Genomic DNA, 25,201 nt, shown 5'->3' with positions numbered 1-25,201 from the left:
TCTTCCTGTATGTATCAGTTAATATTTCGCTAACGTTACGTCGTGTTGTTATAGCTGAACATGCTTGCTTAGTCATCAGTGACACGATTGACGTCATCAATGATACAATTGACGTCATCAATAACAAGGTTGACGATGCGCTGTAGCAGCCGCTTAGGCTCCTATGAAGACGTCCTAAGTTTCTGTTGAGGACAGACCCTAAGAACGTCTGCGTAGAGCTAGAGCCCTTGTTCAAAATCAAAATCTCCGAAATAGCAGTAAAAGGTTCGCGCTACCATACGACGCCGCTTCACAACTTGATTTTTACAGTACGACTACGTTAACCAAGGCTAAAATTGATCAATGGATGATAATAATACCCCAACACCCTAATAATAAAAGAAGATGTTCAATCAAGATCTTTTTCTTAAATTTGATTGCGTTCAAAGTTCTACTTGGGAAAAAATCTTTCATTGCCAGATTCCCCGCACCTCATCGCACCCTTGCGCACAAGCAGCTCTAGAAAGTTCCTTGTTCATCTTACAAAACTAAATACCTTGCTTCGATAAACGAATTCATTTACACTGGATTCAACGAATTTCGTTGTCATTTCCTTCTATGATTTAAAAAATATACCTGCCAAAAAGCAAAGCTATATAAAACAATTTAGTTAGCTAGCTAAAGAGCTAAACCAAAAGCACTATAATATATCTACAAGTTGGTTGGTGAAGTTTTGGGTTGTATAAAGCCAGAATATATTATAATATATATTCTGGCTTTATGTATATTATATATATACACTCAATTGAAGAATGGTTGTCGGGTTCAGAAACATAGAACATAGAAGCTGAGACCGAAATGGCACATGGGAAGTACGTTAATTAGATGAAATGCTTTGACGGGCAGCCCGTGGCATCATCCACTCTCAAACGCAGGTCTTCTGAATACGCGTTTGACATTCTAAACCGACTTCATGGATAAAGCAAATGAATAAATTATAATATAATTATGTCATTTTCCATGTGCCATTTTAGTCTCAGCTTTTATGTTCTATGTTTCTGAACCCGACAACGATTCTTCAATTGAGTGTAGATATATATAACATATATATAACAAAAATTCATTGCACTCGGATCATCCCGATCAGGCTTTGAGCAACTGGGCTGCCTGTGTGCCTGCACTGAACTCAGATGCCGATATTCGCTACAGCAAAGGCATTCCTCCCTCCAGGAATCGTTGTAAAGGGCTGCCATCTTTTGTCCTCAAAGTCATATTCATACGCATTTTCATTGAGTCCATCAGCTCCAAAGACAACCAACTTAGAATCAATAATCAAGGATCGACAAAGCGAACTTGATTTAGGGAGGGGTGCCATTTTGGACCACTGTCTTGTCTTTTCATCAAACACCTCGACTTCTTTGACATCCTCTCCAATTTCATTGCAACCTCCAACGACAATGAAGAAACCATCTTTCTGCACAGCTGAGCAGCCGTAACGCTTGTGTTTCATCGGAGGTAATTTAGACCATTTGCCTTCGTCCCCGTCGAACATTTCAACGGAGTTTATCGCGCTGTTGAAATAAAATCCCGTGCCGCCACCCGCCACGATCACCTTGTGACCCAACAAGGCACCAGCAAAATTACACCGGGGTGTTAACATCGAAGACAGACGGTACCATTCTCGTCGCTTGATGCTGAACAGCTCTGTGCTTCGTAACACACTGCCCTGGTCGCATCCTCCAGCGACAAATACCCCGTGATCCGTCCCCAAGACAAGACTACCCCAGCGTCTTTTCCTCATATGCTGTATCACATTCCATTTCTTGGTTACAAAGTCGTATATCTGTACGGTATTTAGAGCCTTCCATCCCCCGTAGCCTCCGACTACTACGATAGCAGGTATACCGGTCACCGTAGCGGCACTACAAGCCGTCGTTTGCACCGGTAGTGGTGCAATTTTCAGCCACTTTTTCTCAAAACAATCGTAAGCTTGGACAGTGGCAAGTGGATCTCCATTACCCTCGTCGGATCCACCGATAACGAAGACAAAGTTGTGAACTTCGACAATATCGTAACCTTGTTCATAGTCTTCAGCATCGGAGCTGTTACTGAACTCAAGGTCTTCACGCTCATCAACTCTACTCGAGAATCTCGTCTCAAACTTTTCCTTTACATCACCGGGAAATGCCTTCACTGACTTCAAAACTACGAGAATTTTATCTTGTAAGGCGTGAAGTTTCTTTACATCTGATTTAGGATTTTCTAGTTCTTCTTCTCGTTTTCTTATTGCCGGGTCTTCTAGATCAATGTCTGAATAACTCCGTTTATTCCAATGAATCTTGGTTTCATGTGGAGCGTGGCCAAGCTTTCGTTCGATTTTTTCTCTGATGTCGTCTGGCAACGAACAGAAGTTTGTCAGCCATATTTTTGCATCTCGTAACACTAATGTCCCCATGTTTATCGAGGCATCTGTAGATATCGCTTACACATGAAATTATGTAAGAGTTTAGAATGAGTTTATAATAAGCTTGTGTAGTTCAAATCTTATGTGGTTTTTCCAACTATCTCGGTAGATGTTTCTAGATAGAAAAACAAATTAGAAATAAGAATATGTCGCTCAAGTATAATAACAAGTGCAATAACAAACGTAAATTGGAAAACTAAAAAGCTTCTAGTAAACACTATTTTTCTACATGATTAGTCATGTAGCAAGTGAAAAATACAATAGAAATTCTAATTTATGTGAGCTTTTGTAACAAGATAGCGAAAAATCATTCAATTTGCATAGAATTAGCGCGTTTGTTTGCTAAATATAATTTGTGAATTATTTTTTTAATTTGAAAAATAAAATGAGAGGCAATATAAAGAGCGAATTTTACTGTGAAAATGAAGCAAAACAGAAAGGAAGTGAAACGACTGTAATAATGAATTAAAACAAGGCAAGGTATTATAAGTACAAGAAATATCCGAGAAGGCAAAAAAAAAAAAAGACATTCAACATTATGAATAATTTAAACTGTGTATTTTCTAAGTTTTTACCTTACACTTTTTACCAACAATGCTGGAACTTTTAAGGCAGTTTTTAAAGCGTTTTGAATCTGTAGGAAATGACTTTTCTTCGCGGTTTATTTGAAACATAATATAAGAAAATGAACGCTATCCGAGGATAACTTATTTACCAAGCAATGAATTAATATCTTAGTTTTAAATTTGATTGCATGTGCTGAAAATACGGCTCCAAAAGCTTGAAAAGACATTTTGAAAGTAAATCTGGCAATAATAACTAGTGCTATCTCTATTAATCGTACTTACCTAAAACAAATGCCAGTAAATGTGCTCAAACTTGATGTACGCATAAAACACAGCTCTTCCCAGATGAGTTAACAAAGTCACATGACTGATTATATCCGTACAAAATATTTAAAAATATTCAAAATAGTTCTGTGTTCAGCCTGTTGCGTAGAAACGAGAGATAATTTTTATTTTATTTTTAATTTAAATTATTTTAGCTTAAATATAACTCCTAAATTTTTGAGTTATTGTCGTTTTACGTTATTTTTTGAAGGAATGTTTAAGTGCTCGGATGTGTGAATGTTGTTGATTATTTATGTGTTATCAGCGAAGCTGACCAAGTTACTATTAATATCTCTCTTTTTTTTCGCATTTTGCATATTATATTTTGACATCTTGGGACAAACTGCTCACTTCATGTTTTAGCCACTGCAAATTTTTTTGAACTTTTCATCCCAACCCCCCTCCACCGGGGAGCACACGCGTTTTGGCGCGAAAATTCCCGCCAAATCTACAGGTGCCCCCCAACAAAATATAATGGAAAAATTAAAATTTACGATTTTTGACAAAAGTTTTGGTGCGGTGATTGACACACTCAAAAACAGAAACGAAAACAAACAAACAAACAAAAAAGACAAAAAGAATCAACCAAAAAGAATAAGAAAATGACTTTTAGTATATCAGTTTATTTATACTTTTACTCATTGCATCACTACACTGCAATCAATTGTCTTCCAAAATTATTCCTTATTAGTTCTATTACGTCTATTAATATGGCCCACTGAGTATGGAGTATTTTACTTGTGGTTGGTTTGGTCTAGTTGCGCAGGATGGTTTCGTACATTTCCTGGACACATGGTACCACATCCTTAGCACGGGTTTTGAGCGACAACTGGTAAAAAATGGTAGATGTAACATAAATAATAGCATTCACGTAAAAGGCACTAGTTTTAGACGCGAGAAAAAAACGGCCATACTCGAAATTGGCGGGAAAATGGACGACGCGTCTTCAGTTGATATTTGGCTAAGATGATAAGTAAGTGCGCTGTCAGTAAATGCAAGGAGTACGTAGTTAAAAGCGAAGGCAAAAACATGACCGCACTCTAGAAATCTGCGGGAACACTGAATGGAGGACGCGTCTTTTATATTTTTCAAGTAACAAGTGTAGATAAAATGGTAAGTAAATACGCTGCCATTAAAGCAAGGAGTCCAGAATTTGATACTCAGTGATGTTTATAAGAAGTAAAAAGATTTTAAGGAGTAAAATCCCCATTTCAAGGAGTATCACAAATATTTGAGGCAGTTATATGTTGCCGATATTTTGTTCGTTTTTCTTAGTAGTGGCTAATCGAACTGACATTTTCTTTCTGGACTGCAAACGAATTCGCAATTACATTTCCATTGGAAACGGTTTCCAAGGAGTAATCAAGGATTTATAACAAATGATTCTTTTTTCCAAGGACTTTCAGGGTTGACATTAACCCTGCCGCAAGTTCCGGCTGCAACAATCTTAAACTGTGTCAAAGACACACACACACACACAAAAAACACTGGTAGCACATATCGGAGATCCAGACTTTGGCTGTATACGGTAACGGTACGGTAAAGTTACTGAAAAGACAGGTTTGAATGTAATCGTTCAAGGAATACCAGGGTTGTATCCTGTCTTACCTGAACCAATGGGTTCCCAGGAATCATCTTCAGTTCCCCCATGACCCAGATACCGTTAGTAAACTTCAGTGATTGGTAAAGCATGTCCTGGCCTTCTACAGTCCTCTTAGCGATGGTGAAGATGTTGTTGGATTCTAACTTCAGCTGCGCATTGTCTGCAATCACAACAACAAAATACTATTAGTTTCATTCATATGCGCTGATGAAGACGACAGAGTAGCGACAGATTAATCGGAATAGACTACCGTCAATAAAGTAAATAATCAAATACAGTCAACTCCCGCCTTGCTTATACACCTCGGTATTACGGACACCTTGCTACAGTATTACGTACAGGAGAAAAATCCCTGACAAAGCATACTGACAAAGAAATGACCGTAAATAATTTTCGCTATTGCGGACGCTCGCTATTACGGACATGAAGTGACGGTCCCGAGGGTGTCCGCGGTAACGTGAGTTTACTGTAAATCTTAGCCACTAGCAAATTTGGTCCATTTCCATGTAAAGTAAATTATTCGTAAACAGTGTGTACAGAGACTGCTATAGCAATGAAAAAGTGATGATGTCCTTGTGTCTTTTCTTTTTCCTCTTCCCTACTCTTTCATTCTTTCCTTGTCTTTACTTTAATTTTCCATTTTCCTTCAATATAGTTTTCTTCCCTTTCCTTCACATCCCTTTCCTTTCTTTTCCCTTTCTCTTCTTTTCACTTGTCTTCTGTTTCCATCTCTTACTTTTCATTTCTTTATATCTTCCCTTCTTTTCCCTTTCTCTTTTCTCTTCCATTCCCTTCTCTTTTCAACTCTTTTACCATTCCATTTCTTTCATATCTTTGCTGCCGCCCAAATCACGAATCGTAGTTAAACTACAAATAAATCTTAACTAAATATGAGCTGTTTTTTCCCGATAATCTAAACATTTAAACATAAAATAAACTTTGAAAAAATTTACCAGATGTAAGATTAGGAATCTGCATTTGGTTTTGCACCTCATTTGCTTGTGGGATGTCCTTCCACGTAGCCAAGAACACTTTACGGTCTACCAAAGACAAACAGTGAGATAAGAGAACAATTACTTCCATAGAAAAACGTCCATGTAACTGGTTGTCTGTCCGTGTCTGTCTATCTGTCCATGTCTCTGTTTGTCTGTCTTTACTGTGTGACTTACGTTTGTCATTCTGTCCATTTGACTCATTGACCGTCTGTCTGTCTATCTGTCCATGTGTCTATTTGTCGGTCTTTTCATGTTCTTGACCGTTTGTTATTCTGTCAGTGTGACTGATTGACTGTCTGTCTGTCTATCCATGTGTCCGTTTGTCTGTCTTTACTGTGAGACTTACTGTTTGTCATTCTGTCCGTGTGACTGTATAACTGACTGACTGACTGACTGTCTGTGTGTCTTACCCATATTGCCGTCCTCCATGAATAGTACATTGACTGGCACCATGGTACTAAAGTAGAACACATCAATATTGTTCTTTAACGCAATCTGGATGTTGGTCAGTGGATCCATGCGCTGAACACCACCCACTGCAAGTAACCAATCAAAACAGTTATCATTACTATCATTCTGGAAGTAAGTAGGCAGTAAGAAAATGTAAGAATGTTATAACCAAGGGAGGGCTTAGGAAATATCAAACAAACAAAACAATCAAAACAATAGAAGAAACTGGAAGTGTGAATCATAAAATGGATGGATGGGTGGGTGGATAGATGAGAGGATGGGTGGTTGAATGAATGGATGGATGGATGGCTGGGTTGATAAATGAATGGATGCTTAGATGAGAAAATGGATGGTTGGATGGGTGAATGGCTAGATTGATGGGTTGATGGCTGGATCGTTGGATGGATGGATGGGTAAGTAGATACATTGATGAGGTGGATGGGTGAATGGCTAGATTGATGGGTTGATGGCTGGATCGTTAGATGGATGGATAGGTAAGTAGATACATTGATGGGGTGGATGGGTGAATGGATAGATGGATGGTTGGTTGATGAATGGACGGACGGGAAATAAAAAAAAATAACTACAGTAATTGAAAATTAGTTAAATAATAAGACCAAGATTGCTTGGTACTGCTAAATACTGTAAATAACCAAATCATTTCTTAACTCACTTGTGTTGAGAGGGAGCGAGGTATTGGCCACCTGGTTGGGTGGAAGAGGTGACGGTACGTTGAGGGGTGCTGCAGGTGCAAGACCAAAACTACATGGAAAAATAAACAAGTACTTGTGAGTTGCACAAACCCTCAAGCACACGAATAATTCTCACAAACTTGTCTAACCTGTTTTTGTTTAGCTGGATGGCAAGACCTTCCATTGCCTGCATTGCTTTATTAATAATGGCCAAATCCATGTATATTTGACCTTGGCGACGTGAGAAGGTACCTAGATGACAATTACACCTGTTTCAGATAACTGTGATGGATACGACCCACTCTCTTACCACTATCTAAATAACAAAACTTAAGGTGTAGACATATGGTGCAATGTGTGCATGCGATGTTGCATGTGACATTGTACCGTGTGACACCCAAAAAAACCAGCAATGTTGCATCGTGTGTCTGCACCTTTAGCATTTTCATTTGAACCAAATCTTAGAAGATTTTTCTCAAAAAACATTAGCATATATTTTACAACCATCGCTCGACATAAGAGGCTTTTCTTTAAAGTTCACTCCACACATACTACCACTACGTTTACCATTATTTACCATTTATTCACCATTATTGCTGATTTTTACGGAGGGAGAAATACGGATTTTTCTATGGGTTTTCTGATTTATCTCCTTCCACAAAAACTAACATATGAGTTTAGAGTTGTGTGCTTAAAAATTTAAATGTAGTAGTGAGTGTAATAATAATATTTTATTTGCTAGAGCAGGCTTATTATTTTGGCAGCTTACGCTGATGTGGGCCAGCTTTCACTCACACTCACTACCAGTACATTTACTATCATATGCACACAATGCTAGACTCATATGTTGTTTTTTATGGAGAGAAGAAACTGGAGAACCCAGAGAAAAACCCTTGTGGCAAGAGAGAGAACCACACATCAAACAAACCTAATTCACATATGGCATCTGCAGGGCTCAAACCAGCTTCCTGGCCCAATATGTGGAGTGTGTTATATAACCTCTGGCTAGAGAGACTTAGAAACAACTCCCTTTATCATGACATTAAGAATTATTTATTTAGAATATGAAAAGGGGCACTTGTACAATGTGTACCTGCTACTTCAAGTCCTTTCCCTCTCGCAGCAGGAAGCCAGACCTGCGGCAAAACAAAATACAATTTCACTAAGTTATTAAATTATAATGGATGGATGGATTATAAGGGTGGCATTATTTATGTTTAAGGGAGGCTCTTATAAAACTAATTTTAGAAAAGGTCCTTACTAAACTAAAATCCAAATATCTTTGAAGATAGAGCAGCTTTCATAAGAGTGAGAAATAATGTCTGATAACTCTTAATATTATCCTTATCACAGATATTTTTCTGGAAAATTTCTATATGTTGCATAGTTCCAGAAATTATCTATACCCCGGCCCTTCAGAGAATTTTGAATTTCCAAGGGATGGGGGTTAGAGAAAGAACAAAGTTACAGAGTTTGTATAGGAGAAAATTGAAATTTTAGGGAAGGGGGGGGGGGGGGGGGGGGGGGAGGGGGTCCTGAAAACATTTCTGTGGGGGGTATGGATAATTTCTGGAACTACACATTTTGAATGCTTACGCCTTTAGGTGCACTGTACATGGAGCCAGCCAATCCTGGGCCACTAGCCAAGCTGAACAAATCACCCAGACCCCCAGCAGCGGGTGGCTGCGCCATCTGCTGTTGAGGACCACCAAGCTGTGCAAAAAAAAAAAGACATACAACGAGTTAGCTGTACCCTGACTTTGCTAATCCCAGAGGTTGTTTCAGGGTACCGATCAAAGGCTAAACATTGTGCGTCTGCTGACACTTCTCCAGTGTAGGCTGCTCATGTTGTGATCATTACAAAAAAGGGTGTTAAAAGCTTACCTGAAGACCGCTTAGATCTTCTCCCAGTAAATCCATCACTCCTCCACCAGCTACAAACAATAAACAAACATACATAAGACAAATACTAAGGGTCTGTTTTAATGGAAATAGGGTTGCAGACCCTACTGCTAGAAGGGCTAACTCTTAAATCTTTATCATTCATTACAGTCATTCTCAGCATATATTGCGCATGGAATTGACAAAGTAGGTTTTGGTGAACACTGATCTAGACATTTCAATGACATAGTCCATAGACATGTGCTCTTGAAAACTTAGTTTTTTCTAGCAATGTCAATGAGAGAAACACTTTGATTGACATCCACCAAAACCTTATTTTATTGCGATGGCAAATTGTTTGATAGTGTGATGTGGAGTGAATTGCAAGGAAGACCCAATTCTCCAGGGTGTATTAGTTTGTTTCTAACCTGCAGGGGCAGAAGCAGGAGCAGGAGCAACTGGTGCTACGGCAGGTGCAGTAGGTCCAATATCCATCAACAAGTCACCTATCAGGCTATCTGCCGCTGGGGCAGGAGCAGGCTGTGCTACTTGTGCTGCTTCTTGGGCAACAGGAGCAGCTTCTGCTGTCTCAGCACCTGAAGATAAAAGAAAAAATCAATCATATTTAGCTATGTATAATAGTTATATGGTATGGTAAAAAAAAGAGATAACTAGCTTAAAACTAGTGTGAGCTGTGTCGATGTTTCTAATGAAACAGTAATGATAAAAAGGTAAATTATACACCGTGAAAAGATGAAAATACTGACGTTTTGGACACTAGTCCTCCGTCGGAGTAAAAGGATATGGTATGGTAATATACAAGAGTAATGTAAAATGTTTTAAGCTCTACCAGTGGTGGTTAACGCCCAACAGTGATGTAGATGTAGCAAGAGGGAGGGGGGTAGATACATGTGAACACCTCACAAAAGTTTTACTGAACCTGTGGATACTAAAGGTATATTAATGAATTTTACCAGGAGATGGTTCAGCACGGGGTGGGAGGGTAAACCTCCTAGCAGCTGTGCGTCCTTCTACGAATGAACTGGGAGGCTTGTGGTAGACTGATGCCAAGGTTGAGATGTTGCATATCAGTTCATCAAGTAATGTTGGCTCAAGAAGGTCAGTCTCTTCTGAGATCAATGGTTTCTCTGCCAGCACAACTTCCTAAAAGAATATGAAGAGATATATTGGGAAAGGATTCTAGATTATTGTCTGACACAATTTGGGAATAATAATAATAACAATTTTATTTATATAGCGCATTTTCCAATATGCCCAAATGCGCTTCTCATGGGATTTACACTCATGGGATTTACAATATATTCATAATAAAAAAATAAAAAAATAAAAAAAAAAATTCTATTTAACAACTATATATATTTACAATTCTAAATTACTAATATCTAAATAAGAAGCTAATGATCTAAAACTAATATTGATACTATATACTATGTATAAAAAGGATGCTTAAAACACTGTGAAAATACCTAATACCTAAATGCTAAATATGAAGGAGGAATTATTTTTTCTCCCTGATTCTTTACTCATGATGATGATGATGATACTCTGACTAGTGTATAAATAACAGTTCTACTCACCTTAGCAGCGACAGGGTCAGTAGACAGCAGTCTCCAGTAGATGTATCCTCTGTCTCTTAAATCAGGGTTATCAGAATCTTGGGTAGCAAGACTCAAAACCTGTTGGACTAGTTCTTGGGTGTCTGTGGGTCTCTTCAAGAACAGTTTGACGATGGCTGTCAGCAGCTGAAGTTGAACCTGAAATGAACAAAAGAATTAAAAGTGTTAGAGTGCTTTGATGTCCCAGCCACCATGGCATGCCGTCTCACAATTTGACTCCAATCAATCCTTGAAATGTATACAGGTCTGAGTTAACAAGCTTTTAATTGACAGAAGCAACAACACTTTTCTGCAGTAATGCACCCTTCTTTATATTTAGGTTCTTAGAAAACACTTTACTTTCAGTTTCTTTCCACCCAGGTAAATACATGATTAGGCCAAACAAAAAAATAAGTGTGTTTCCTGTTGCACGACCGACCCTAATTTTCTTACCGATTTTTGCCAACCCTAATATTTTTTCATTCCCAAATGCACCAAAGGCTTCCCAGTACGCTCATTCCCAATGTTGTATCAGCAAAAAATATCTGACCTACCAACCCCAATTATTTTTTGTTTGGCCTTACCAGCAAACTGTTTGGGTTACATGCTGGCTGAGAAGTGCCCCAAGATGGACACCAGCATTCCATACAGAGGATGGTGGGTGTTCAGTATTGTCCTGAGGGTATGTGTGGAGTGGTGTTTGTAGGCAAAGCCAGAAAATAATTGAGCATAGAAAACCTTGGGACTTACTTGGGTATTTTCATCTTGGAATCCTTCCAAGAATGATTCAAGTAGTTCAGCAGCATTGTCAATACGTTCTGCATATTCTCCAATGATCCAGATCATGGATGCCCTGGAATAAGAAGAAAAAATAGTAAATCTTTAAGATGGTCTTATAATATACAGTCAGTAACCTGGGCCTGGTTGTATGAAGCCTGGGTAGCGCTATCCGATGGATAAATCTTATCCAGTGGATTACTTTATTGTATAACAGCATCACTTTATCCACTGGATAAGGATTCATTCGTTGTATAGCGCTATTCACCTGTGGTAAGACCGGGCCCTGATTGTTTACTAGACCTTAGTTACTGTTTTTTTTCTATTTCAGATCATGTGCCATCCATTGAGTATTATTTTTTCTTCACCAGTAGTAATGCTTGAGAGGAATGAATCTCAAACAAAACATTTCTGTTTTCAAGGTAATGACATGTGATTTGAAATGGGAAACGTTGCGTCCAAGTAGATTGGCTTTAGGTCATTGGATTTAAGAAAACTATTACAGTAGCTCTCTTTAAACTAGTTCTATTAAATGAGACATCCCTGTATAAATATTGTTAAAATAAATAAATAAATAAAAACAGTTAATCCACATTTGTCCAGTTTTTTTCAAAGTCTTACCTTGCTTCAGGTTCATCAAGTGAGTCCAGATTTTCGCACAAAGTAGAGATGATACTCTCATATTTATTTGGATACTTCCTGAAGATATCCTGTCAAAATAACATTCATTCAAAATAAGAACCCTACCTTCTGATTGGCTGATTGTCAAGGTAAATAAAAGTATATACCACAATAGTATACCACTAGAAACCACCACCAATCTTAGTGTTATTTATGGTATAAAATATGAGTTCTAAATCCTGATTTGAGTTTGTTGGGATTACCTTGATGACCACAATAGCTTCTTGGACGACATAGTTGACTTTAGTCTGGATGAGATCTAGAAGAGTGCTAACACATCTCTCGGCAGATGGCTGTGAAACAAAGAAATAATATGAGATATTAAGTAAAATTTACAATTTATAATAAAATAATTTGGTAAAGGCTAAATTTATATAAAAAGATTCAATTACACATGACATATAAAATGATGAAATTTCTACATTTTTTACCTCAACTTTGATAGCACAGCGACCAATAGCACGCACAGATTTCCTCACAAAATCCACATCTACTTCTGTGGCATACCTGTTAACAGGAAAGAAATTCCACTCATGTTGAGCAAGAAAGAAAACTCTAGACTTTTTAGATCATTCAGATCATTACAGGACACAGTATAAAATTTCTGTTTATTTATTGTAGAGATATTTGAGCCATTCACAGTAGAGGGTTGGACTGTTAATAACTCACTCAGCAAGGTTATCATATATTTTTGAAAACCTCTTGTGAAGGTCTATCACATGAAGGCATTAAGGTTTTGTCCCTCAATTCGGTACCAAAATTTGTCCTGGCCCATAGACTATAAGGAGCTTGTGGGCTCAATCACAAACAGGACCAACATTCAGGGTATTAATATGTAACTGAGTAAAGGTTCAGAATGGTGGTCCTGTCTTTCCACACTTCATCATCACTATTGGAGGGACGTAAAAGGACCACTGAGGACATAAGGAAGCACTAGCAGTGACCACCTCTCTCATACTAACCACCTCTCGTGATTGTAAGAACCTTTGAGTATACACATAGAAATGTTGCTATATCAACCATAATTGTTTGTACAATGAATTTGAAGGATGGGGTTGCATACTCACTCCTTCAGTTCAGCAAGTACTTGTGCAATATTTGTTTCACTTGCCAGCCTGATCATGATGTCTAGTTTCTCAAGTTTGACGTAGATAGGATCATTGTACTTGACAAAGAACACTTTCATCTCATTCTTCAGGATCTCAGGCCTACACATTGTAAAGCACAACCATGATTAAATAAATGTAAAAAAATATTTGACTTTGACCACCGTGAGCCTTAGGTGTTGGGTAGCAGGTTTACTGTGGAAGCCACATGTGAATAGAGTCTGTTTGATGTAATTTTCTCTCACTTTCCATGAAAGGTCTCCCCCCCCCCCCCCCCCCCCTCCCCGAGGTAGTCTTTCTGTCTGATGGTGCTCTAGGAATGTAACTGAGGTACATGTAGTAGATTAAGGGACAGACCATTACAATGTTTGTAAAACCCCCAAAAAAATTGAGCACAGCTTTAAAGAGTGAAAAACATCGTGTATAAGAAAAGTGCCAGAAATAATTCCAAATTATGTCCAAAAAAAAACCTGTACAGCCATGAGGCGTAAAAAAAAATTCCTGCACAAAATAACTTGCAGGGACACTACAATAGCTTTTGCCAATTACTGAAGGCCAGTGATATTTCTGTATTGTAATTACACAAGTTCCCCTTAAAAGTGACACTCCCTCACCTCTTCTGTACAATCAAGTTGATGTTCCTCAGGGCGACATACTGCACTTCCGCCTCACTGGACAGCAGAGTAACTATAACAGATACAGTATTTTGTTATTGAAAATCTGCTGATCCCCTATGCTTTATAACTGTATGAAGCACACATCACACAGGCACATTTTTTCATTTCTTCAATGGTGTTTAAGTTTCATTTTGACTTATATAACACACCAAAGCAGACAGAACTACACTGTAGTTTTATCCTTAGTTAATATCTGTCCAAACTCAGGGTACAGTGTACATGTAATAATAGTTAAAAACTGAAGCCTTTCAAGCACATACTGCTGAACATGCTTACCTAGGGGAGGGGCTAGTTTCTTTAACACATTCTGCACAAAACCAGAAGTTGGTGTCATCATTTCCATGTACTTCATCAAAACCTAAAAAAAACATAATCCAGTCTGTATTGATACATATTCCTTTAAAGTATTATGCAACTCTCAGCTCCATACTCCTTAATGGGCAACCCCTGAATTTTAATATAGTAATAGTGCATCCTACCCCTTAGGTTTCCAAAACTTTAGAATAAAATAATGAAAGCAAGTCCTATTACCTTGATAGCAGAGAGCACAACTGCAGCATTTGCGTGGGACAGCCTTGGAGTGACTCGCTCACAGATGCTGTTGGTAAAAAAGGAAATTGAGCAAAAAGAAATAGTTTGAGATGAGATGGTTTATGAAGCATAAATGGATGGGAGTAATATAACTTAGTTGAACACTTTGTGATAAAAAGGGAAATGGACATTAGTACTTTGTCAAATTAAACAACTAACATTTAAAACCTCAGGTAAGTATCAAAATGAAAAACCTGAAAAGGAAGCTTCTCCTGACAACAAAAATATGATCAACCAATACAAGAATGAGTTCATATATCTAAATAATAATTCCTAAGTCTTGAGTTAGTACTGTTCTTGTATTAGCAGGTTTCTGAACCATGAAACAAGAACAGGCTACTCACCTTTGTGCTTCTCTTTCATCTTTGGGAGTGTATTGGGCAAGAGAATCCAGAATAAAGATCTGACCCCACCTGCAAGGGAAGTAATGGAAATAACGAAAAGAATCAATGCTTGAATGAATCAATGATGGACTTGAGTGATAGATGCAACAGCTCTCAGACCTATTAACTAAAGATGACTAAGTGGCTGACTGTCTGTCTGCCCTGAATGACTGAAAAGTGACCGACAGTATGATAAAAAAACTACCTGACCGACCAATGCCTTCTATGATAGCTTACAGACTGCCTAGCTCAATAACAACATTGAATTTGGATAACATACATGTACTGATTTTCAATCCTGTCATCCGTGGACATGTATTTCAATAATCAAGAATGTGACAAACTGTCATTCTCATGACAAAATGCATAAGCACTCACTCTGTGCATTCATTCAATGCCGTCAGCAATTTGTTGATAGTCTGAGAGTTCATTTCCATCATTGCTGCTGCAGTGGGAGAAGAGTCGTTGATCTCTGACAAGGCAGCCACTGCATTGGCAACAACCTGCAAATCACAAAATGTTCCAGACTCTCTAAGTTGTTTAATATTATGTTAAGTGCAACCTCTACACTCTACATTGTCTAGTGTCTACACTGTAAAACAATTACAGGGAAGCACCATTGGTATAGCGGTAAGTTTGCTTGCCTCTCACCAGTGCAACCTGGTTTCAAGCCCTGTCAGGCTCCGTGTTGTATGTGAGTAGAGTTGTCTGTTGGTTCTCTCCTGTGCTTTGAGGGTTTTCCTCCAAGTTCTCTGGTTTTCCTCCCTCCTCAAAAATCAACTTCAAAATTATATTTTGATCTATCAAGCCCTGTAATTGGGTCCTAGACCTGTAAGGCTTTCCATCCACCTCAGAGTACTAAAGTTCTGTAAATTTTGTATAAATTTCAAATTTTAAATTCAAGCTCACCATAGGGTTGGCATCAGACAACAATTCCTTGAGCGAGTCCAGGAAGCCCTGATCTTCTACCAGCTGTGAGTTGATATCATGTAGCTTAGCGACACACACTGCGGCAGTCTTCCTGACATAGGGGTCTTCATCCTTCAGGCATTTTCTCAAGGGTTCACAGAGGTATTCAGTGATTTTGTCCACCCTGATGCATCCCATGGTCCTCACTGCTAGTGCACGGATCAGAGGATTGGGATCTTCACAATCCTAATGAAGCAATAATATTAATAACATAGATGAAATTGTTAGGAAACACGATAATGGCACAGCATTTATAACCATGAGTTTTTCCATGTATCATTGTCATACAAAATTTGCCCTATAAGTTAAGAAATATTAGTCAAATCCAACTAGTGGTCTACATCAATGCTGCATTCTGATTGGATGAGCTACTACTAGGATATCAGTTATAGCCTAATAATAGCAAAAAGTGATGGCTTTGAAAAACAAAACATTGAATGCAACTTTATTATAAACTTGTATACATCTATATACTTGGCCGACTAGTTGGAATCAGTCCTCTTGCCTTCATGGCTTACGAGTCAATAGCCCATTCAAGCTCAAGGACTAAATTGCTAATTAATAGTACTTTGAAGGGAAAGTATGGCTTACCTTGACAAACGTATTGACAGCCATAATAGCCATGTCAGGCTGGGACTTGGCATAATTCATCAAGTACAAATACACAAGCTTCTTTAACTCCAGATTATCAGTCTGCATGCAGTTCACAACGTCAGGGAACAATGAGCTAAATCAATAAATATTTCATGAAAATATGTTTTAGATATTAGAAAAAATATTTTATGTGGTTATTTATAAGCAAAGTTAACTTGGAGTGAAATCTGATCAGTGGTATAATAGTGGTATAACAACTTGTTTGCTCAATAGCTATAGCAATCAATAGCTTGTGTTTCTTGCTTTGACCCCAACCTCCCTTCTCTGGCAGTTAGTTATGGCAAGTATAAACAATTCTATAAATAATTCACCACTGGCGAGGTTGCCATGGTCACCTCTTGCTAGTTACTAGCCTTGTTTATTGCCCAGTTTACTGTCAGGTGTGTAACCTTCATTCTTTTGAAAAGGAGAAGTTAATAACAATATAACATTGAAGTTTGCGCTGTAGATTTACCTGACATCCTTCCCAACGGTCATGCTGGCAATCACCTTCTTCACTGCTTCCTTCTTTCTGTCCTTTTTGTCGCTGTTCAACTCAGCTTTGAGCTCAAAAATTTCACCTGATGAATTTAAAATTGGTTGTGTATTTAACGAATTTATAAGACTTCTTTCCAAAATAAAAAAAAAACTACAACCCTGAATTAAATACATCATTATCCATACACATGTTGTATTAAGTTTCATGTGCAATTCCTTAAATGCATTTCCAATTTTTTAAGAATTATTCATCTAGTGCAAATTAACGTGTACAATAAAATGAATACTCAGTAGTTGTTTTGTTTGATATCCTTCACTTCTTCCTCATATTGTGCTCAACAGGTCTGACAGGTTGCCACAGAGAATAAAGTAGCATCAAACCTGTATCATGTTTTTAATCTTATATGTACCTTTCTTGGTGGTGGTGAAGTACTTGGAGTCAGTCATGATGTCCTACCTATGAAGGAATAAGGTTATCATACTAGTTTAGCTACAAAGTCAGACATACTAATACTAAAACAATGCAAACTCTAGCCTCATTAGGAGTTTGGGGGAAATGGATCTTTTAAACTAAATTTGGTATTTTGCTCTTTTCTCCAAGAATGATTACACATGTGGGGTTATCATTACAGCAAAGAAGGCTTTTATGGAAGTCAATCAAGGGGATTCTTGATGACGTGGTTAGGAAATGCGAAGTTTTCATGAGCATGTTGCTATGGATTGTCATGGAAATGCCTTGATTGGCAGTGATTCCCACAAAGTGACTCTTCACCCAATGAATTTGAATCTTATCATCTTCTCCAACAAATAGACAAATTAGCGTTAGTAGAAATGCTTGCTTAGAAAAAGATTTCTTTTGATATAGTGTTTAGCATAAGCTTGATAAGTTCGGTATAATCGGTTGACAATAGGACTAAAACATCTTTTAAAATGCTTAAATTTTAGCAAAAAAGTGATTTATCTCGGGTCTTGCTATTTTCTAGAGTAAAAGTAAAAAATTATAAAAACGCAATTCAAAGCATTTTGTATGAAGAAGAAGAAGAATCGGTACAAGGCACCCGCCTACCGGTTGTAGTAAGCACTTCCGGTAAAGGATGGTTGAAATCAGGCCTCAAAAAATGGCTAAAAGCCACTACCTTCATCGTCCCAGCGTAACAGCACTGACAGATAAATAAATAATACGTCCTGATAATCAAAGATTATTTGAATAACTTACTTCTGTACGTCGATGGAATAAGATTCTTTGCAAGATGTCTTCACACTTTCGTATTAGCAAAGATGGCTGCCTCGGCTGCCCTGCCAACTTGCTAGTCCCCAGTCTCTCCAGAGAATCAAAATACAGTTTGAACCAATGGGGGGGGGGGGGGGGGGGAATTATTCACGACCATAGAAATCAAAATTTTCACAAAAAACTAATGCCCCTCTTTAGAGTAATTTTTCATGAATTTCTTAAACAAAACAAATGCTAATCAAGTAATTCTCCCTGCTTAACAGATTTCAATTTCAGATGCTTGGCTTTTCTTGGCTTACAAAAAAATTTTTTTCTCATTTACAGACTGCCGAATTCAATTCCTGGCAGTTTTTAATTTTTGACAATTTCTCAAGTGAAAAGAATTCTAATAAAATCTAAGCTCCATACTCAAACATAACATATTAATTTTTAGTTAGCCATCCTCTTAAATTAAATACTAATGACTTTTAGTAAGCACTAAATATCATAAAATATATGGTCATAAAATTTTAAAATTTTTATTGACCCCAGTGATTGTTCCTCCAAATCCCCACAGCCACCCAAACCATAAATTATGAATGCTCTGATCCCTAGTAAAAACATTTTATCCAATCACAGAACACTAGTCCCCTATGCAGCTGCTATTTGTGTCATCAAGCGATGTTGCATGACAACGCTTATGGTGGCTGTGGGAGATTAACAGAACACTTATACTTCCCACCCTTAGGAGCAGACCATTGCCATGACAGCACAGTGCGGCTTATCCAGACGCGACCCTTCCTTTCATTGCCCTGCTTTTGTTGGGCTTCCTGTGCTATCTTCCTTCCTGTGAGCACAGGCAGCCCAACACATGGGGAGCAGTCAAAAGAGCAAGCACCTGGTCTACAGTCTAGCATGTCCATCTAGTGACTATTTTATAATCATAAAAAATCTTCAATTTTTTTTATTAACAAGAACACGCAAGACAAGTGTTTGCACTGTTGTAACATATTCATAATATCTTTATTCTGAATTGTGCTTTTAAAGTCAGCATTTTCAGCATCTTTACATTGAATTCTTAACTTTACAATGCTTTCAGTTCTTTCTTTAGTGACACAGGAAAAGATTCTTGTTTAGATTAAAATTGGTGTATGTACAAGTTGAGACACTTCAACAGTTGGATTTCATTTATTCTGGTATATCAATAACTAAATCATCGTCTCCTTCATAAATATTGCCTTGAAAACTGGCTGAGCCTGTGGAGTCTTCATTTTCACTGTTCGAAAACGAAAAAAAAACAGACTAAGAAATGTGGTAAGAAATGGTATTTACTGGCATTGCGCGTGTGAGAGAAAATTTTTGCATTAGAAATGAAGTTGGATAAAAATAGTTAATGGTACATATCACTACTATTTTGCTTGCCCAATTTATTGTTTTTACGACTCTATTGGGTAATCTAAGCTATAAAGTACATGTATAAATTAGAAAAGTAGGATATTAGAAAAATGAATGCGAAAAGTGAATGCTAGGTACTTCCCTTGAGGACGCACATTAGATTGAATAAATATAAATAAAAATATATACTATTATCTGTGACACGGACACTCGCTCATTACTGTCCTGAGCCTCCTATTCTTGGTATGTATTCCATCCCATGGGAATAAAAAGGACAGAAGACATGGTCAGGAGAATAACAATAATGCTTATTGATATAGATTAGAGTAACGCTACGTCAAAGGTTCATGTCAAACCTCCTAGAGACCAGAGAAGAAGTTCAAAGTAATGGGGCTTTGAGATATCCAAATTGTATTGTTACACTTCTGATGCAAGTCAAAAAGATGTAGCCTAGTCTAAGACATTTGGGGGTTCCCTGTAATGGGAATGTGCCAAATTTAGCAACAGATATATTAAACAATACCAAATCTTTTGTGCTAGTCAACTAACATGGCAGCCATAACGTCATGTGCCAAGAAAATTAAGGATAAGAGAGTTCTTTTTTCCTTCTGTACCTTTCTGGTTCATCATCTTCCATATTGAATACATCATGTGGTAATTGTTCTGTAGCTTGTGGTACTTGGCTTGCTGTACTAGATTCTGACAAGCGATGAAGACTTTCAAGGTGTTCAGCCTAGTTAAGAAAATATAAGAACAATAATCCAATAATAAGCCAATATATTTTTGTTTCTCATAATACACCCAACAAAATTACTTGATTCTGATTGGATTTGATAGATACTTGTGATGTTTTGAAAGTTAGTACAAATTGGACTCGCCTAAAGGCTTGCTCGTCCAATTTTGAAAACTTTCAAAACATCACTCGTACCTATCGATGCTGATTTGTGCTTGGGGTCGTGCGATTTCCTAATGATCCGAATTAACAATAAATGAGTAGCTTCTTATAAAATAGCACCCAATGTGTATAGGTAGGGTCTGAGGGGAAGGGGAGAAAGAGAGAAGGGGGAAAGGGTAGTTGGGCAAATATTATTTTCCTTATGTTGCCTTTCCTAACATCTTGATCCTAATGACTACAGGAAGAGGTTAATAAGCAGGACTTTTCTACTTAATATACATGTAATGTTATACTACAGCTACTTTACCTTGTCAACGGAAGTATCACCTTTGCTGGAATCACCAGAAGCTGTTCTACTCCTCTTCACCGTTCCTGTCATTCCTAAAACCAATACAATGTATATAAAAACCTTATTACATGAAATTTTCGGGACGATTTTGGAGGTCGCATATTTTGCGACACTTAAATCTTGCAATTGTGAAAAAAAACGCCATTGAAGAAGAAATAGTTTGTGTAAACGTTTTCATATCAAATTAATAAATAAAATATTTTCAATTTTTATTCAAATATGCATTATTATATGGGGGTCACTTAATTTTCACGTCATTATACTCATTTTTGTGTCACTTTGATTTCAGGATTTTTTTTAAAATCCTGAAATCAAAATGTCCTGAGTTAAACATAAGGTAAACATCATAATTCAGATTTTTAACGACCATCAATAATGGTGTATCAGATCTTACCTCGTTTAGTTAACCTGACCACTGTCCTATGAGCACCACAATAACCAGATTTGGATCTCTTACTGACCAATTCCTGGCACTGTTTACCCTGTCAATATAATATGACATGTTTTAATAGCCATCTTTAAGGGAGGGGGTATTTATTAGGGCGTGGTAGTGATGCAAAAGGTGGGGGGATAGGGGTTAAGAGTTGCCAAGAAGAAAATTGTGAAAGGAACAAAAAGCTTCCAAATTTTTGCTTGCCGTGGAGGATTTTAGTTAAAAGCCAACAAGAGAGATTTAATTTCTGAGAGTGTGTGATGGGTTGAAAGGAGAATGTACTGCCTTTTAAGACTGCAGGTATTATAAATATAACAGCCACCAAATACTCACATTACTCATAAATTTACAAGGAACTAGCTTTGAAGATACATGACCTCCTGTTGACTGCAACGAAAGATGGAAGAAACCATTTGAGTTCATTATTGCAGAAAACTTCCAGGTCTAAGCCAGTAGATACAGAAGAAAAAAAGTACCCATGGAGAGGGATTAATGGTATCTCCAACCAGCTGAGTGGTGAATTTTGTTTCAGCCAATCACAGCGTGTTTAGCTGTTTTGCCGCCGACCCTCATTACCAGGCTACTGTAACCCAACTTTTGCATATCTTTCTGTTTCTTTTTTTTTGTTGACTAAAATATAATATATGTGCCTACAAGAAGCAGAAATATAGAAAGCAAGGATAAAAACAAATTCACTGTCCTTACTGCCATGTTTGCTTTGTTTTTTCAAGCTCAAAAAAAGGACCAGCGCTGCGTTCACTGCTCAGCTGGAAGGGGTGGAGATGGTATGAGGAGGGTACAGTATATTGTGTAGGTACAGAAAATACCCATACCTCCCCCATGGAAAGGGATAATGGAATTTCCAGGGTCACATTGATGAACACAAATCCTTTCCGTGGGAAGTATCTTAATATTTATGATGAATATAATCAAGCCCTTTTTCTCTTACCACTTTATTAGCTCCTTCCTTTTTAACATTGGTGCCAGCAAATAAATATTGGTTTAGGTTATCTGCTGTCATGCCATGATTGGGTAACTGACTTTTCTTGATTCTGCAAATAAATAAAACACTCATTTATCAGTGAGGGTGAAAAGAGATATTGAGGTTAGCCCTATCGTGAATATCTCCTAGGATGATATTAGAATTTAGTAGTTGATTTTTGAGGAGGGAGGAAAACTGGAGTACCCAGAGAAAAAACCTTGAAGCACAGGAGAGAATCAACGAACATTAATCAGCTCACAATATACAACACCTATCTCAGCGAGGCTCGAACCCTGGTCACCTTGCCGAGAGGCAAACAATTTCTCGTGCTTCCCAAAATTCAAAACTAAGTCAATACCTGGATTCATAATTATGCAATGCCATAATTATTGCCTTTTTAAGGCAATGGTTAGATCGAATAATTAAAATTTGGAAAATGATTTTCGTGGAGGGAGGAAAAAAAGGAAAACCCAGAGAAAAATCCAGCAAAGCACAGTAGAGAAGCAACAAATATCTCAACTCTCATATGACACAGAGTTGATGAAACTCAACCCCAGGTTACCTTGGTAAAAGGTGAGCGTTCTTACCACAACACCACCCCTGTTTCCCTTCATTAATCAAGTTCGTAGATATAGTGATCAAAAGTTTTTAGTTTCTAGGCTGGACTCTAAGATATTAAGCATGAAAAAAGCTGGTCCAGTGATGAATACCTACTTGTTACTTTGGCTGGGTGAATTGGTTATCATAATCTGAAGAAAAAAGCCATGAAATGATTGTCATGAGTGGAAAATAGTGACTGAATGGAGACCACAGTTTAAATGGAAAAGACTTTGAACTGTTATGTCTCATACCTTAGATCCTTCATCACTTGCTTCTGATGAAGAGGCTGTACCATCCTCATCTAAAATAAAATGATAAGGAAGTTGAGCTACATTCAGTGGGTCAAAGAAACAACGAACTTTCTCAGAGCTTTCTCAGCCTCAAAGTGCATTACAGCCATTCTCAATTACAAGTGCCGCTCTAGCAATTGTTTCTGTTGCGACGAAGAAGCTTTTGGTGGACGTCAATCAAGCTGTTTCCATGACATTCTACATATAGGCACGTGCCCTTATAGCTTTTTGTTTTCCGACAAAGTTATGGAAATGCCTAGTGATTGACGTCCAAAACACCAAAACCTTCTTCGTTGTGACAGAAACAATCCCTAGAGGGTTGTGTGATTTAGAATGACTGTAAATAGATGACAACTGTCACATGCCTGAAGAAGATGGGTCCACTTGCTCATATTGAAGAAGTCGATCAAGAAGAAAACTGGAAAAGATTATAAACAAATATTAGATGCCATTACAGCTGAGATGGATAAAATACCTGAGGTCTTGATAATTTCCAATATCATGTGAAAAATGAATTCAATAACTGTTTGATTAACATTGGCTTATTTCTCACCTTTTGTCTCTTGAAACTCTTAACAGTTTTTTCTGAACTCTTTGTAAATTTTCTTGAAAGTATTCTTGCTCCTAAAGATAAAATTATGATATTAAATATTAACACACCAATAATTCTACCTAGACCCACATATACAAACTTATTTATGTTTGTTTTCAGAGGTGGATGTTGAATGATTGCAAAAGGCAGTTAAGTACGGTATAATAGTATACCTAATAATATTTTAGTGCTGTTTTTTGATTCCGCTGATGTTGTCATCAATACTGCAGTTGTCGTTGCTGCTGCTGTTGTCATTGCTGCTGCTGTTATTTTTAAGATGATTTTTGATACTATGATACTATGCATTTTTTTAACACTAATCCCATAACTCCTAGCACTCGTACTAATCCTTATTTCGTTGCCCCCATTTTTGTTCTGTCATTATCATTGTCGCTGCTGCTACTGCAGTCCTTATTGTTGCTTTTTTGATACACTTTATATAAATCACATACTTACATAAAGCAAAAACTTTAATTTTCTCTTGAGTGTTTTATATTTCTTTCTATTATCTTGGCCTTCATCAAGATGATTGTTACTCTCTGTAGAAAGAAAGGTTTAGTTAATCTTATCAGTAACCTGTTAATTTGTCATTTTACAGTTCGGTTCAATGACCACGAAATAATAATAGTTCCAAGCCGAGGTTGGAGTTGCCGCACACAATAAAAAGTATAGTTTTGCTAAGCGCGGAAACTCCAACCCTCGACTTGGAACTATTATTCGTGGCCACTGAACAGAACTGTAAAATGGACTATTATATCTACATCATTAGATAGTGATCATTAGAACACTCTTCATATTCCAGTAATCCACTCAACTCCAAATATAACATGTTTTTCCTAATATACTATCGTCGTATCAAATTGACTCAAAATAAAAATTGGCTCTGCTTACAGGGAAAGCTCAGACGAATATTTTGAAAGACTAAACACGACAATTGATCTAAGATTAATTAAGTTAAATATTTCTGGAGATTTAAAGCTGAAATTAATAGCACTTACTTAATCACTACGCATCAAAAAAGTATCACCTATTGCCTTCAAATTTATAAATCGTAAATTGGTTTAATATTTTTTCGAGCAAATGACAAATGTTTGGCTCAAGCAAAATTTCATGACGGAACAATTGAGTAGTAATCTTACGCAGTTTTGTTAAAGAAGTAGATAATGTTTTGGTATGAACAGTAAGGATATGAACGTTTTATGCAATATTGGTAAAAATTTAGTCTAGAAAGGAAAGTAATTCGGTAGAATTTTTGGGTTAAATTCGTAAAGGACTCACCTGGCACAGGCATCATGGCCGCCATGAAAACACACAGACGAGAGAGGACTGGGCGACGACACAGGAAACCCATGAAATAGCGTATATTAATATATTTTCATTTATTTTGAATTATTAATTTGGTGTTGACCTTTACAATGTTTTTTGCCTAAAACAACCTCAGGGCTAATTAAAGTCAGGGTACGACTTACTCACAGATCGATCAGTGAAGCTTTTCCTATGATAAGAAAAGCTCTGCAAAGCTGTAAAGGTCAAGAAAAAATCAATAATTTCATTCACCTGATTTAAGAGT

General features: G+C 37.3%; 3 protein-coding genes across 3 annotated transcripts; all 3 read right to left on the bottom strand.

Annotated features, from left to right (window-relative positions):
* Positions 1 to 387: 387 nt before the first annotated feature.
* Positions 388 to 3,365, bottom strand: LOC116292649 (uncharacterized). The gene is made up of 2 exons (XM_031700000.2): positions 3,292 to 3,365; positions 388 to 2,558 (listed from the first exon to the last, which is right to left on the bottom strand). The coding sequence occupies exon 2, from the start codon at positions 2,432 to 2,434 to the stop codon at positions 1,166 to 1,168; it is 1,269 nt and encodes a 422-aa protein (XP_031555860.2). The 5' UTR covers positions 2,435 to 2,558; positions 3,292 to 3,365; the 3' UTR covers positions 388 to 1,165.
* A 571-nt stretch (positions 3,366 to 3,936) lies between these two features.
* Positions 3,937 to 18,199, bottom strand: LOC116292641 (AP-1 complex subunit beta-1). Its single transcript, XM_031699991.1, has 27 exons — positions 18,102 to 18,199; positions 17,296 to 17,342; positions 16,863 to 16,968; positions 16,346 to 16,481; positions 15,695 to 15,940; positions 15,164 to 15,288; positions 14,747 to 14,815; positions 14,343 to 14,409; positions 14,088 to 14,169; positions 13,749 to 13,821; positions 13,096 to 13,236; positions 12,460 to 12,535; positions 12,232 to 12,321; positions 11,969 to 12,057; positions 11,321 to 11,423; positions 10,553 to 10,729; positions 9,929 to 10,118; positions 9,383 to 9,550; positions 8,958 to 9,007; positions 8,670 to 8,786; positions 8,167 to 8,209; positions 7,223 to 7,325; positions 7,055 to 7,143; positions 6,342 to 6,467; positions 5,890 to 5,976; positions 4,942 to 5,096; positions 3,937 to 4,162 (listed from the first exon to the last, which is right to left on the bottom strand). Exons 2-27 carry the CDS (start codon positions 17,330 to 17,332, stop codon positions 4,088 to 4,090), a joined length of 2,820 nt encoding a protein of 939 aa, XP_031555851.1. The 5' UTR covers positions 17,333 to 17,342; positions 18,102 to 18,199; the 3' UTR covers positions 3,937 to 4,087.
* An 888-nt stretch (positions 18,200 to 19,087) lies between these two features.
* Positions 19,088 to 24,938, bottom strand: LOC116292625 (uncharacterized). Its single transcript, XM_031699971.1, has 12 exons — positions 24,910 to 24,938; positions 24,088 to 24,170; positions 23,593 to 23,663; positions 23,405 to 23,457; positions 23,001 to 23,050; positions 22,864 to 22,898; positions 22,117 to 22,219; positions 21,501 to 21,554; positions 21,129 to 21,216; positions 20,693 to 20,766; positions 20,105 to 20,223; positions 19,088 to 19,371 (listed from the first exon to the last, which is right to left on the bottom strand). The coding sequence occupies exons 1-12, from the start codon at positions 24,932 to 24,934 to the stop codon at positions 19,284 to 19,286; spliced, it is 843 nt and encodes a 280-aa protein (XP_031555831.1). The 5' UTR covers positions 24,935 to 24,938; the 3' UTR covers positions 19,088 to 19,283.
* Between the last annotated feature and the right edge of the window lie 263 nt (positions 24,939 to 25,201).

The sequence above is a fragment of the Actinia tenebrosa genome, unplaced genomic scaffold (assembly GCF_029948245.1).
Source record: "Actinia tenebrosa isolate PJP-AT-01 unplaced genomic scaffold, QUT_ActTen_1.0 PGA_scaffold1__47_contigs__length_23844297, whole genome shotgun sequence".
Classification (NCBI taxonomy): domain Eukaryota; kingdom Metazoa; phylum Cnidaria; class Anthozoa; order Actiniaria; family Actiniidae; genus Actinia; species Actinia tenebrosa.
Note: the sequence above shows the minus strand (reverse complement) of the source record. Positions and strands in the feature narration are given on the sequence as shown.